Here is a 15,393-nt window from a genome sequence, read left to right on the forward strand (position 1 = left end):
CCTACCGCCCCTTAAAAATAAATATTTCCAGGGATTTAAGTTTAAATCTCTCCCTGGGGCTCAGGCTGTCTGCCCTGCAACCGGGTTCCACCTGCTGCCTCCAATGCCCGGGATCCTCTGGCTGCCATTAGTGAATTTTTTCTGGCGAATCCCCTGTAACATTTTGCAAACCCCCAGGGGTTTGCGAACCCCAATTTGGGAACCACTGCTCTAAACAGCAGCTCCCAGACCGTATTGGTTCATGTACCTCTTCTTACTGCCAGACTCTGACGTGGGTAGATGGATCCTCGAGCTCATACCACCTGCACCTGGCAGGTTGGGAACTCAAGGCAGTGTAAAGCACTGCAGTGATTCATAGATTCATAGATACTAAGGTCAGAAGGGACCATTCTGATCATCTAGTCCGACCTCCTGCACAGCGCAGGCCACAGAATGTCACCCACCCACTCCTATGAAAAACCTCACCCATGTCTGAGCTATTGAAGTCCTTAAATCATGGTTTAAAGACTTCAAGGAGCAGAGAAACCTCCCTCAAGTCAACCATGCCCCATGCTACAGAGGAAGGCAAAAAACCTCCAGGGCCTCTCCAATCTGCCCTGGAGGAAAATTCCTTCCCGACCCCAAATATGGCAATCAGCTAAACCCTGAGCATATGGGCAAGATTCACCAGCCAGATACTACAGAAAATTCTTTCCTGGGTAACTCAGATCCCATCCATCTAATCTCCCATCTCAGGGGATTAGGCCTATTTACCCTGAATATTTAAAGATCAATTACTTACCAAAATCCCGTTATCCCATCATACCATCTCCTCCATAAACTTATCAAGTAGAATCTTAAAACCAGATAGATCTTTTGCCCCCACTGCTTCCCTTGGAAGCCTATTCCAAAACTTCACTTCTCTGATGGTTAAAAACCTTCATCTGATATCAAGTCTAAACTTCCTGGTGGCCAGTTTATACCCATTTGTTCTTGTGTCCACATTGGTGCTGAGCTGAAATAATTCCTCTCCCTCTCCTGTATTTATCCCTCTGATATATTTATAGAGAGCAATCATATCTCCCCTCAACCTTCTTTTAGTTAGGCTAAACAAGCCAAGCTCCTTAAGTCTCCTTTCATAAGACAAGTTTTCCATTCCTCGGATCATCCTAGTAGCCCTTCTCTGTACCTGCTCCAGTTTGAATTCATCCTTTTTAAACATGGGAGACCAGAACTGCACACAGTATTCTAGGTGAGGTCTCACCAGTGCCTTGTATAATGGTACTAAAACCTCCTTATCCCTACTGGAAATGCCTCTCCTGATGCATCCCAAAATCGCATTAGCTTTTTTCACAGCCATATCACATTGGCAGCTCATAGTCATCTTATGATCAACCAATACTCTAAGGTCCTTCTCCTCTTCTGTTACTTCTAATTGATGCGTCCCCAACTTATAACTAAAATTCTTGTTATTAATCCCTAAATGCATAACCTTACAATTGTTTGTTTTCTAAGGCCTGCTCTACACTTAAAAATCAGGCACCCTGAGCGCAGTAGTTAGGTGGCCGAACCCTCAGCATAGGGCAGCTAGAATTTTTCTGTAGACCTAGTGACTATCTCTCGGAGAGGTGAACTCACGCCATCGAGTGGAATGCACTAAGAGTGACCAGACTGGGTCAGACCAATGGTTCATCTAGCCCAGCATCCTGTCTGCCGACAGTGGCTATCACCAGAGACTTCAAAGGGAATGAACAGACCAGGGTGATTATCAAGTGATCCATCCCCTGTTATCCAGTCCCAGCTTCTGGCAGTCAGAGGCTAGGTACACGCAGAGCATGGGGTTGCTAACAGCCATTGGTGGACCTGTCCTCCATGCAAGTTGGGAAGTTGTGCCGGTATAACTGAGTCAGCTCGGGGGTGTGACTCCCAAGCACCTTCATACCAGTGTAAGTGCATTCGCACGATGGGGTTGTGTTTGTTAAGCTCTGCGGGTGTAGTTAAAGTGGTACAACTGTCTGGTGTAGGCCAGGCCTTTGCGTGTAGCTCAGCGCTTCCCCAGTTGTCCCATGGGGCCTTTTGTGCATTCTCGACCGTGCCACAGGACATGGGCTGCATCTGCTCACCAGAGCAGTGGCTGGAGTGCAGGGTTGCCAGCTGGCTGGTTTTTCTACTGCCTTGCCAGTTGCCAATGAAATGTGCCACTTCCTTGCCCTCCCCCTTCCTTGCAAGCTGTGCATACGCATGTCCACACCAGTGGCCATGCAGCAATTTTGTAAGTGCCATGTGCTGCTGCGCATACTGGACCCTTGGTGCGCTGAAACCACAGCGGCTGGGGCTCTGGCTCCTCTCAGTGCCAGGGAGGTGGGGTGGATAGACCTGAGGCTCACCAGCAGGGAGGGGTAAGGAGCGGGGACTGAGGTGTGGGAGGCAGGGATTCCTAGGAGGGGATGGTTTGGGGGGTTCCCTCAAGAGCAGGTTTCTGGGAGGGATGGGTGTAGGAGCTCCTGGGCTAGGGCGTCAGGTTGATTGGGGAGGCTGAAAGGGGAAGAGGAGGGTCAGGCTGGGAACAGTGGCTGGTTTCTCTGTGACTTGGAGAGCAGAGTCAGTGCTGATGAGGACTGGTAGAGTGGGTCAGTGAGTGTATGGGCTGAATCAGAGACAGACAGGGTGGCCCAGGGCAGAGGCTCGTAATTAGGATCTTCTCCTTGCAAAGTGCTGATGCCCTCAGTTCCCATTGGAAGCAGCTAGGCCAGAGCATCCCCAGATTGTCTGTGATTTAGTGGAGCAGGAATTCGTTCATCTGATCCCCACCCTCCACAACTTAACCGGATTGGCTTTTGCAATGGGCACTGTGCTTCTGAGCAGCTCAGTCAGTATTACCTGATGCTACTAATGCTCATTCCCCATCCTTCTTGGCTCATGTCATAAGCAAATGGGCATTTCCCACCTGACCTATGCGAGGGCTGCTGGTGTGGTGAATACACCATTAGTGAGATTTTAGATACACGTTCCCTTTTCTGAGCCAGGCCCCTTGTGATGAAGAGGAGAGTGGACTTGGCAGTAGTGTAAATATAAAGGGGATTTTTTTTTTAATTGAGAGGACAGACCTGTTGAATCCTGTGATTTAGATGGGAGGTCTGCATGGTGTGTGGGATCTGTTGTTCAAATCTTTCCTTGCACCGGTGCCCACGTTCACAGAGGCTAGCAGGCTGTCGTTCTCCTTGAAGCAGTAATAATAATGTATTACAGTGCCAAAGGATTGCAAAACACTTTGCCACATTTATAGAAAAGGCTAATTCTGTCCACCACTGAAATGCAGCCAGCTCTGGGGTGGAACTTGGTGGCTGGTTAACACCCCACAGCAGTATTACAGAATGCTGTAAGGCAGGAAGGGAAGAATACTGCCTTCAATCAAATACCTTGAATACCTCTTCAATCAAAACTGCAGAGGGGACTTCAGGCACAAGAAGCAGAACCTGGGGTTACCCAGAGTGAAGTTTACTTAGGGCATCAGGGGTTCTAGCTCTGTTTTTCCAAGAAGTTCCATAGGCTCCTGTTCCTACTTAGGGTCCCTGCGTTTATATCCCACCCATGTCCCCTGTCACACACAGGTCTGGGTTCAGTCCTGAGTTGGTGTGGGAAAAGGGTGGCCTACTGATCATGAACCCCACTGGTCTTCCTTGAAGGTCTATCCTCAAAGTATGACCCTGCAGCACTTGAGGGGCACTCCCCACACTCACCCAGGTGAAGAGCAAAGGTAAAAGTTCCTCTGGGCCTGCAGCGTGCTCGTGAGAAGGGGATGTTTGTGGTTTAGCATCTCGGGCTGGGAATGGCCCAGCACAAGAGCTTGGCTGTGGGCCAACCTGGGCCCTGTTGTGCAGATGCTGACAGATGTGGGATGCTGCCCCATTTTGGGCATGGGGAGCGTTGAGGTGCCTAATCTGTCTATGGCCAGTATATGACAAGAGATCCATGCGGATTCCTCTTCTCCCTCCCCACACCTGACGATTGGTGGTCCTTGACTCTTGTAGCCTCAGCCAAGAGGATGGATTCAGCAGCGCAGGCCTCTCCAGTGACATGCCACAGCAGGGACGGGCTAATTCAGTCTCTGCAGCCCAGTCCATCTATGGCTTCTGTGCTGAACGTGGCGCCAACTGCAGTGGCGTGTTGATGGTGTGGCTGCAGCTGCCAGCTTCATTTATGTATGTAAGCTAACAGCTTTCAGGTGGTGGTAGCCTCTGGTTGCTATTAGCGCCCCAAGTCCATGTGATCATGCTGAGCTATCATGTGGATGAGGCGCTGCACTGAGACTGCTGAAGCTCATTCCACTGGTGAGCTGCAGCAGGTTTTGCACTCGGTTGTTCCCAGGTGGCAGCTGCGTGTGCTAAGAGACTCCTGTATGTGGCACCGGGCAGTAAGGAGCCATTTGATTCCTTGGTGGTGCATGTTTTGGGTCTGTGGTTTGCTGAGTGGTGACTGATCTTTGTAAACCAAATTCCCTGTCCTGCCATGCCCATCCTGGAGGCAAGCACAGACAGTTTGTCTCATTTGCTTCCCCCAGAGTTAAGAAGTGTCTGTGAGGTCAGGAAGCAGAGGGAGGTGGCCACGGGACTGGGGGAACAACTGAATTTTCACATACCTGTGTGTGTGTGTGTTACACGAAGTCAGGGGGCTCCAAAGGGGCCCACCCATGCAGATCAGAGTATGAAATGAGGGTCAGTCACTCTGTCTGTCTGCGTGTGCACACATATCTTAGGGGCAAGGACCATGTCTCCCCATGGGTTTGTACAGCCCCTACACTGCAGCCCTCGTCCTGATTGGGTCAGTTGGCTTCAGCTATAGTACAGAGACTGGTAAGTAAGTGTGTGTGTGTGTGTGTGTGTGTGTGTGTGTTTGCAGGTGTGTATCTGTATGTGTAGAGCATACAAATGGAAATAGTGGGTAGAAATAGCTAGAGTGGACTCCAGTAAGCTGGAGACTTGCATGAGAGGCTGCTGATCATCTCGTGGTAGCTCACAGCTGTATGACTCAAGGCAGAAGAAAGGAAAATCAATTTTTATATTTCACCTTGTTATGAAAGTTTCCTGAAATAACTCCAATAAACAAATGGTAAAGTACAAACTATTAAAGAGCATGATGTGAATCAGAAAGAGATTTTGCGCGGGCTCTCAGAATTAATTTGAATCTCTGAGAAGTATTCTCTTGGGGGGTTGGGAAAATCCAGTAGAAGAGATGGCAAAGATCACAGCGGCCCTTCTGGTGGTGGTGGGGTGTGTGTGGGGAGGGGGCTTCCCACTTTCGGTTACCTGGGCTCTCCATTTGGGAGTGTCACTGTTAAGTGATTGTTGCCTTGTCTTCCAGCTCTGGTGAAGACAGCTGTTTTCATTTGCATGTGGCCAGGAGGCTGTGTCTTTTCCCCTCCTGTGTGGCTCTCACTACCCTGTTGCATGGGTTTGTTGCCTCAAGACTCAGCTGTGGCAACGTGCTCATCTTGGGGCTGTGTTGGAAAGTGCAGCTGGTGCAGAAGGGGCTGGGCTGCTCGGGAATCAGGGCGCTGTGCCGGGGCACAATGGGCTTGCATTGGCTATTGTAGACATTTGGGCTGAGTTGAAGGTGTTTGTACTAACTCCTAAAGCTCTGGGACTGTCTGGCTGAGGGATGAGATCCCTCACTCCCCATGCTGTTCTGCTGCAGCTGAGATCAGTAGGAGCACTTGAGTTGGGAGCCAGAGGCGCCTGTCATCCAGTGTGAAAGCCCCTCAGGTCTGGATCTTGCTCCTCCCCTGTGGCCCAGAATAGCCGGAACTTGTCAGCCCTCAGACCGTGCTGCAAAGCTCTTCTTTCCAAGGGAGAGGTACTGCAAGGAGGTGCTATTTAGTGGCCTGGGGTGTAGCTTCCTTTGCTGTAGAACTGCTGGGTTTCTCTTTGTGAGCCTGATCTTGAGGTCAGACCTGCACAGGTGGATCCTTGTGCTGCACTGATCCCCAGTGTGGGGGAAGGGGTCTGCCTTGATGGACCTGATGGCAGGATCAGGGCTGTTTGCTGAGGGCCCACTGGGCTTGGGTGTCATAGGGCAACCCCAATCTGGCAACATAGACTACATGGTCCGGCCATACAAGGAGCTGAGTCTCTCTCAATGGCCAATTCAAAAGCCTGCCTCTAGGCGTAATGTACATGCAATAATCTGTAAAACCCTCGTGATGAAACCATTCCATTAACGGGTCTGTCCCTCTCCTCTTTCTGCCTTTTGCTCCGGAGCACCCACCCGATTGCTCCCAGAATCGCTTCCTTCCCACGACTCTTCTTCCGTAGTCCCACGTCTGGCCTCCTTCCTGCTTGGGCCTCCTACCCATGCTCGGGGGACATGCCTGCAGGACCACCCCTTGGGCCAGGGCTCAGCTTCCCGCAGCCCTCTGCTCCAGCCTGTTGCAAGGGGGCTTCCTGCAGCGTTCCACTCCCCCAGGGGTCCCTTGCCTGCCAGTCCATCCTCCAACATTGGGCTCAGCTTCCCATACAGAGGCGGGTTCTTCCCCTTGTTCCTAGGGGCCTCTGCACGAGCTCCCCTGAAACTTGCCAGGGCATCCCAGCTCTGGCCAGTCCTCACCAACAATGTTCTTCACCTTTCAGTCTTTGCAGTGGCTCCCTGGCCCAGCTCTCCTCTGCTGCTCCTGTGTCTTTCTCAGGCAGCTCTCTCCTGATCTTTCCTGAGTTACCCCAGGTGCCTTCTCTTAATACACGTTTAGGAGGCAGCTGACCAGTCAGGTGTATGGGCCCCGCTCCCCTTTCAAGGGTCCCATCCCCTTGACACAGATTGGGATTTTTCTCTCTGTCTTTTTATAATTTTTCTGTTTAGATTTATAACTTGTCTAACCTTCAAATCCCTCCCATAAATGAGGAAAGAGGCAGGAAGTTCCCATTTCAGCCTGATGTGCTGACCTTCACTCAGGCTCTGGGGTGAAGGGTGCCGCGGCTGGAGTGTTGGCACAGACCCTATGTTTTCTGGCACTTGTTGGTACATTGCTACTCTGGTGGTATACATCTGACCCTGCATCCCTGCTAGGGGAGATCGTGTGTTTCTCAGGCAGAAAACACTACTAGTGCGATGGAAAGGCAGAGGGATTAATCTCCAAGCATACAGCTCTGAGTAAAGGCTTCCCCAGCATTGAGGGAATAGCCAGCTTTGCATAGGCTCAGCGTTTTACCAAATGTTTCTGTACTAAAAGATCTGACAAAATCTAAGATCACTAGCAGTGTGTCCATCACTTTGTTTCCTTTTCCAATGAAAAGTGGTTTGGGTTTGTTTTTTGCCTGGTTAGGATTTAAAGCTTCCCTTGTGGTGTCACATTGCAAACCTTGTAGCAAGTTTCTCCTGTGCTACTAGAAAGAGTCTGAGACCAAAAGTGAAACTGGCTAGTGCCACAGTTGAGTAGTGGGAACAAAGCAAATACTCACCATTCAGGGTGAGATGTAGATTAGATTTTTAAAATGTGTTCAAGTTTTAATAAGCTACATTGATATGAATTACCCAGGTAAGAACATTTGTTTCTTTTAAAAACTTGATTTTTTTTAACCAGTGTCTTTTTCTTCCCCTTGCATATCTGTCTTACAACAGGGTCTTCTGTTACATGATCACTGTGTCTGTCTGTAAGTAATCCAGATATTCACCTAAGGTGAACAGAGACAGGTGCGGTTTAAACTAATCAAGTGTAAGCTGGAGAAAGTTGCTTTAGAAAAGCCGCTTGGAGGTGTGGTATTAACATACTTGTCAGCCTGTGCTCCATGCATTTCTCTACAGTTCTAGGCCAAAGCACTGCTCCTGTGGGGTAGAGTCCAGAGTGCAATTGAATCTGTGTTGTGTTGCCTGGTGCCGTGTGATTACTCAGAGAATAGCCCATGAAGGTTCTGCTGACAAATGAAATCTTGGAGTGATAAGCAAGAGGGAAGGGGAGAAAGTGGAATCACTTCCGGGTCTTTGATGGATCCACTGAGAGCCTGGCATTCCCTTGGGGGGCAGGGGTGTTCCTCTGTCTGGGGAGGGACCACAGGTATTGCACAGCATTGGATTGCTACCTTTCTTCTGCTCCTCAAGTCGTTTGGTAGGAAGCCAGGTTGGTGCTGTGTGCTTGGAGAAACGGGTTGTCAGTGCCAGAGAAACCGGTCCCTAGTACGTTGGGTTCCTGTACATTCCCGTACTGTAAGCAAGGACCCGTCTATGTAAGCATGTGAGCACCTTTCTAGCAGGAGCTATGTGTGTTTGGTATAGAGGTATGCACATGTTCTTTCTGGCTAGTGCAGAGAGAGCCTCCTAGTCCATCCCCTACCAAGAGCCAATCTGATGGTAGCAGGTTTGAGGCTCCTTTGCACAGAGTTCTAGGCTCTGGTGTGTTCCTTTGCTCCCCTCCCTGCGCTGTGGGTTGGTAATGATCTCTTCTCCTGCTCTCTTGCAGTCACACCCATTCTCCTGGTTCTATGGCTGCTGTGCGGGAGTGGTCCTGTACCCGCTGCACTTTCCTGAACCCAGTGGGCCAGCGCCAGTGCTCCATCTGCGAGGCCCCTCGCCAGAAGCCAGACCTCAACCACATCCTGCGGCTCAGCGTGGAGGAGCAGAAATGGCCGTGTGCCCGCTGCACCTTCAGAAACTTCCTGGGCAAGGAGGCCTGTGAGGTGTGCGGCTTCACACCGGAGCCTGGGCCTGGCGGCTCCCCACTGCCCATCATCAATGGCATCCTGCCCAAGCCCGCTGTCCTGGTGGAGCCCAAGGGGATCGCCACCGAGGAGGCACACAAGGTGGAGAGCAACAGCGAAGAGTCTGGGGGGAAGAGCCCTGACGAGGTGGAGCTGGAGAATGGCTGGGTCTGCCAGCGCTGTACTCTGCACAACACCCCCATGGCCAACTCCTGCTCCGCCTGTGGGGGGCCACGCAAGCTCTCGCTACCCAAGATCCCCCCAGAGGCGCTGGTAGTTCCCGAAGTCATTGCTCCAGCTGGATTCCATGTGGCCTCAGCTCCGGCACAGCCCGGTGTTGCCATAGAAACCCTGGACAGTGACCCTGTTGCCATCCAGAGCCCGGTGATCATGGAGCAGGACATTCAGAAGATGCCAACCTTCAGCCCCTTTTCCCCTGGCCTCCAGAACAACCCTGTGCCCAGGAGCCGCAGGGAGGTGCCACCCCAGCTGCAGCCACAGGTGCCTGACATCTCTCAGCCCACGTCTGGGCAGAAGGGGTCTCCGCAGGGCCAGGCCAGGGCGCCCCCTGCTGCCCGCTTCCAGGAGCTGCTGTCCAACAAGCGGCTGAGCGTGCTGGAAGAGGAGATGGAGGTCAGCCCGTCCCACTGGCAGTGCAACACCTGTGCCCTGCTCAACTCAGCTGGGTCGAGCAAGTGCGAGACCTGCAGTGCTCTGAAAGGCAGTGACACCATCGACCTGGCGGGGGACTCGGTGCGCTTCACCCCCTGCAGCCCTTCCAGCCCTGACTTCACCACCTGGGCCTGTTCCAAGTGCACCCTAAAGAACCCCATCCTGGCGCAGAAGTGCAAAGCCTGCGGTTGCTCCAAACTGCACGGTTTCCAGGAGCATGGGGCGCAGGGCGATCCAGCCCCCAAGTGCTCTGACTGTGGCTCCGACAAAGGGGGTTGCACCTCCTGTGGGAGCAAGGCCCCGTCGGCCCGGAAAATGGCCCGCCTCTTCCCTTCCCAGCCACTCTTGGTCCAGGACAGCCCGAGCCAGTGGTCTTGCCCCGCTTGTACCCTGCTCAACGAACTCAAGGCCAAGCACTGTGTGGCCTGCCACACCCCGCAGCTGTATATGACCCAGCGCAAGGGCGCCAAGCCGCTCAAGAGGCGGGAGAGCATGGATGCCGAGAAGCGGCGGCAGACAGACGAGGGGGAGGCCAAGGCCCTGTGGGAAAACATTGTGAGCTTCTGCCAGGAGGTGAGTGCTTGCCAGGCCCCGTAATACCCCACAGCTTTGCTCTGCCCTCTGTGCCCGTGCTCCTCTGGCACTCTGCATAGCATGTGGGAGGAATGAGCTGGTTCTGAGCCATCGAGCCTGGCATTTCTCTGGCTCAATTTAATCTTCCTTTTAGGTTTCTAGCCCTTATGGTTGCAGAGGATACTTTCACAGAGTGACCCATTGCAGTGCTGTCTGCCTGAGTTTGCAGAGAGCCCAAAACAATAGTTCTGAGATGTGTGTACTGCCCAGTTCTACTCAGTGTGTTCACTCTGAAACCTAATGATTTTATAAAGGAACATTATTATTTGTATTCTGGTACTGCCTAGGAGACCCAGCTGTAGACTAGGACCCCATTGTGCTAGGTGATGTATAAACAGAACAAAAATGGTTCTTTCCCCAGAGAATGTATAGTCCAAGAATAAAACAAGAGACAAAAGGTGGATGCAGACTGATAGCAATAATACCACTATTGCCAACCCCAAGAATTTAAAAAGCTGTGACTTGGGGCCTAAAAAGTCATGATATTGACTTAAAAAACATGAGGTTTTAAAAATCATACATTTGGAGCTCTTACTTGCCATCTGGTTTTTTAACCTTTAGAGTTCACATTCTTAAGCTTCTGTCTGCAGCCAGGAAGGCTAGGCATTTCTTGATTTGTTTTTGTTTTTAAATGAAAGCTGCAATTCTATTGTTTTCATGCGACTCCAAGGTTTTAGGGCTTTAAGGAAAAAAACAAACATGAGATTTGCTGTAAGGGTTGGCCACGCTGCAATGATTTGCTCTGATAGGAAGCTTTGATGGCAACCTTCATTTATTGCTTCTACTAAATAAATCTCTAATCTCTCCTGTTTTCATCACTGTAATGTAGGCACACCTTATGGAGAAAGCATCCAGTTGTTCTGGGCTAGTGGGAGGCTCTGTTACCTAGTGTTAAGAACCTTAGACTGGGACTTGGGAAACATGGGTGTCAAAATTGGCTCTGCCACTGGTTTGCTGGGTGACCTTGGGCAAGTCACTTTCCTGACTGGTGCCTCAATTTCTCCATCTGTAAAGTGGGATAATGATACTGACCTCTGTGTAAAGCACTTTGAGATCTACTGATTAAAAGCGCTATAGAAGACCTGGGTATTGTAGCTTTTATTGCATGTGGAATCTGGGTACCATCGCTAGCTTTTGCTGGTGAGGAATTCACCTCCATCCTCACTCAGCCCTGCTGGGGTTTCCCCCCTACAGCTCCCCACTGAAGATTGACCACCGGAATGCTGACTCTGAATACAAGGCTGTAGAAAATTATGGCCTACATTTATTTTTATCGGCACCCATCTTTGCCAAGGCAGCTGGGCACCTTTACATCCACAAGGCCCTGACTCAGGAAGGTATTTACACATGTGCCTAACTTTAAGCAAGTGAATTTGGAGTCATTGGGGCTACGGGCATGTTAAGTATGTTGCTGAATCAGGGTCTAAAACAGTCAGGTAGAGAATAACTCACCTCATTCCCTGATGGCTAATCTACGCCTAATCAGACAGAGAGGTCTAGCCCAGTGCCCTGCGGCTCTCCAGACCCCAGAGGCACAGCAAACTCCCTCTGGCCAGCTGTGAAGCTTGCAGCTAGATCAAACCACGTGATCAGAATTCCTGCAACAGGTTGGAGGGAGAAGCTTAACAGGATCCTGGGACCTGAAAGAAATACACCATGATGGATAATTAACAAAGCAGTAAACCTCTCATCCTCTCCAGATTTCCCCCACTCTTTCCTGTTCCTCTCCTTTTGTGTGCTAGGTCTTGATCTCTGCTCCCACCATAACAGCATGAGAGATTCTGCCTGACTGAATTCATTCCCGCTCTGTGCCTGAATTTAAGAGGAGGTTAAAGAGTTCGATCTGCTGCTGTGTTTGATAGACTTAAAGCCATGGCTATGTTTTGTACAGACCGCTGCCGTAGTCTGGACTCCAGACTGGATGGATCATTGCTCTGTTCTTTTGTGGCAGTTCCCATTTGGACTAGCACCAAGCATCAGAAATATATGGAGTAACCTCTTAAAGCCTATTGATGCTATTTGCATCAGCAGTCTCCTCTGGTGGTTTATTCCATATGTTAGTAGCCCTCTGAGCAAGGAAGTTCTGCTTGAATTAACTGCTGATGGCGTTCTGCTCTCGTCTGTTTTGCTTGTACATTTCAAAATGTTTCTCCCTGGGTCTTTGTATTAACCAACATGGCCCTGGCTTTATTCATTTTTAGCCTTGTCCTCCCTCTGTGTCCCAGAATGGAATAAGATTTAATCTCCCCACCTACAGTCTTATTTCTGCTCTGCCACCTTAGGCATAAAACTCGTTCAGGTTCTCCCATTTCTTTTGTCTCTTTGCCTGGCATTGTTTCCCCTTCTCATTTCTCTCTCTACCTTATGCTGTCTGGATCCCCTAATCCTGCATCCCTCCCTCCTTTTCTAATGGTAACACCTGGCACTAATAGAGCACGTTCTGTTTTAAAGCACTGCACAGACTCTGGGGCAGATGCTCAGCTGATGCAAATTGTCAGAGCTCCATCAAAGTCAGGGAAGCTGTGACAGTTTTACACCACTTGAGAATCTCCTGCATTGGCTAATCCTCATGCCCTCCCCTCTGGTAATCGAGCAAACTGTTGTACAAAGGGGGAAACTGAGAAACAGAGCAGGAATGACTTGCCCACAATCATGTCCAGGGTGTGTGGACACAGCAGCTGGGAGGTGTAATTCCTAGTGTGGGCTGAAATACACACGCCAGCTCTGCTCGAGTACCCTCCTGCCCAATCCTTGGTATGTACTCAGGTGGCAGCCGGTGCCACCAGGACCCACTGCTGCTGTAGGAGCTAGCCCGTGATGCTCTAGACCAGATCAAGCACTGCATCCAGAAAGGCAGTTGGGTGGGAAGCCTCAGCGAGCACGAAGGAAGGGGTGGTGACAGGAACCCCGTGCGCCTGACAAACAGTAACTGCTCCAATCCTGATGGTATCGCTCCTGGTCCGGTGACAAGGGTGCTAGAATGAGAGTCAGGAGAACAAGGTTCTGTTCCTGGCTCTGACGCATTCATTGCTACCAACCTGAGCCTCAGTTTCCCCACCTATCCAGTGGGGATACTGCCACAGACCCACCTTTGTACGTGCAGTATATCAGAAGATGTTGCTGGTTGCAAATAGAGCACAGGCTATTTACTCATGAATTTAGTCTCTGACTGTGTGGCGCGCTCCCCTCAGAGAAGACTAAGGAGGACCTGGGACTTCTCTTGTTCGATACAGATGAATATTGTAAGTGTGAAACTTATCAGTAGGAAAAAACCCTCTGCAAAATCAGGAAGGCTGTGAACAATTAGGAAACACTAATTAAAGAAATGAGTAACCCAACTCCCACAGTGATTTCAGACTGGAGCAGGAGCCAAAAGAGCTAGCCCCATAGATCAGGGGTGGGCAAACTATGATCTGCGGGCCAGATCTGGTCCACCAGCTGTTTGAATCTGGCCCTCAAGCTCCTCCTTGGGAGCAGGGTATGGGGCTTGCCCCGCTCCACGTGGCTCCCGGAAGCAACGGCATGGCCCCCCTCCGGTGCTCCAGCCAGGCAGCAGGGTCGGGAGACATGCCACATGGCTCGCGGAAGCATGACCCACACTCTGGCTCCTATACATAGGAACACCTAGGGGCCTCAACTCTGCATGTTGCCCCTGCCCCAAGTACCACCCGTGGAGCTCCCATTGGCCGGGAACCACAGCCAATGGGAGCTGCAGGGGTGGTGCCTTTGGACAGGGCTGCATGCAGAGCCACGTGGCTGCGCCTGCACATAGGAGGCAGAGAAGGGACATGCCGCTTCTTCCAGGAGCTGCTTGAGGTAAGTGCTGCCTGGAGCCTGCACCCCTGAGCCTCTCCCTGTGCCCCAACCCCCTGCCCCATCCCTGATCCCTCTCCCAACCCTTCGATCCCAGCCCAGAGCACCCTCCTGCACCCCAAACCCCTCATCCCCAGCCACACCCCAAAGCTCGCACCCCCAGCCAGAGCCCTCCCCTGCACCCCACTTCACCAGCCCAGAACCTCCTTCTGAACCCTGAATTCCTCACTTCTGGCCACACCCCAGAGCCCTCACCCCCAGCCAGAGGCCTCACCCCCTCCAGCACCCCAACCCCAATTTTGTGAGCATTTATGGCCCGCCATACAATTTCTATTCCCAGATGTGGCCCTCAGGCAAAAAAGTTTGCCCACCCCTGCCATAAATAGAGAACTTCATTTAAATCTCATTTGTTTTCTATCATAACAATTTAATTTTTCTTTAATTTAAAAAGATCCTGGTTTGTTTGAGCCAGTTGTAAACAGTTTGAGTAAATATTATTTCTCCCCTTTCAGGGGCTGCTCCCTTAGGGTTATGACAACAGATACACCAACAGTTCTCTAGCTGGCTACAAGGTCTCCCAGAGTAGACCTGCACTTCAGCCCTCAAAATGCTTCTTTCTTTATTTCCTACACAAATCCTTCAAGCCAGCCCTCTTCCTGCACAGTCTCTCGATTCCCAGAGCTCCAGTAGATCCTCCTCCTACGGGTGCACTGGCTTCCTGGGGAGACCCTCCCAGTGATCAGCCCGGTCTGGTTCCCCCTTCTGCACAGAGTGCAGCGCAGGTGGAAGCAAGCCGGGCCTATAATAGGAGGGGAATTGGATGGTCCGGGGCTGGGGCAGCAGCCCTCTGATTTTTATCGCTGTTGTCTAACCTCTCTGCTGCAAGTATCTTTGGTCAATGGCTCCTCCCCCCTTGGCCTCCTCAAGCTGAGTGCTTCTGAGCAGCCTGCAGCATCCATGACTCAGACCACAAGGGAGCAGCTGGCAAAGGCTCCTTGATGGCACAGAGCAGTGAGCGTTCAGAGCATGGTTTAGAGTAGAGGCTTTGTTGGAGGTTTGCTGCTATTCTTATCTTCTCGAGGCCCCAGTGTGCGGCACATGGTAAGAGACAGGCCCTGCCCCCAGCATTGGCCAACCTAACTCGCCAAGATGAACATGGTGTGAGAAAGGCAGGGGTATCAATCCCACTCCACAGCTACAGACTGACTGACAAGCCCATGATCTCACAGAGAGTCTAGCAGAGTGGGGAATTGACCCCAGGTCTCCTCGTTCCTTAGCCACAAGACTGGTCTTAGGAGGGTGGAAAGCAGTTGTGGTTCCCACGTGTTCGTGGGGCTGCACATTCCTTGGGGACCAGATATGAAGAGGTGTGCGAGGGCGAATTCTTGCCCTTTGTGAGATAGCCCCTGACCCATGAGGAATAGCAGGACGGTCCCTTCAGCCTGGCTCGGCTTCCTGCAGGGGGAGCTGCAGGGACCCGCTTCTTACACGCTCTCGGAGGTGCTCCACTCAGCAGCAGCCCTGGAAAAAGCCTAGTGAGGTCTAATGCTGCTGTTCCCTCTCCGCTACAGTCTCCAGGCACCTTACTCTAAATGCCAGCCTTAGGGGAGCA

The 15,393-nt window shown here is 51.3% G+C and overlaps 1 protein-coding gene across 5 annotated transcripts in view; it reads left to right on the forward strand.

Annotated features, from left to right (window-relative positions):
• CAPN15 (calpain 15) overlaps positions 1-15,393 on the forward strand; it is a 100,003-nt gene that overhangs the window by 68,614 nt on the left and 15,996 nt on the right. For all 5 annotated transcript variants that reach the window (XM_043493578.1, XM_043493577.1, XM_038420248.2 and 2 more), the window contains one exon: positions 8,426-9,908. In XM_043493578.1, the coding sequence (XP_043349513.1) occupies positions 8,426-9,908 (1,483 nt within the window). The remainder of the gene's footprint in view (positions 1-8,425; positions 9,909-15,393) is intronic.

This window comes from Dermochelys coriacea, chromosome 10 (genome assembly GCF_009764565.3).
Source record: "Dermochelys coriacea isolate rDerCor1 chromosome 10, rDerCor1.pri.v4, whole genome shotgun sequence".
Lineage (NCBI taxonomy): Eukaryota > Metazoa > Chordata > Testudines > Dermochelyidae > Dermochelys > Dermochelys coriacea.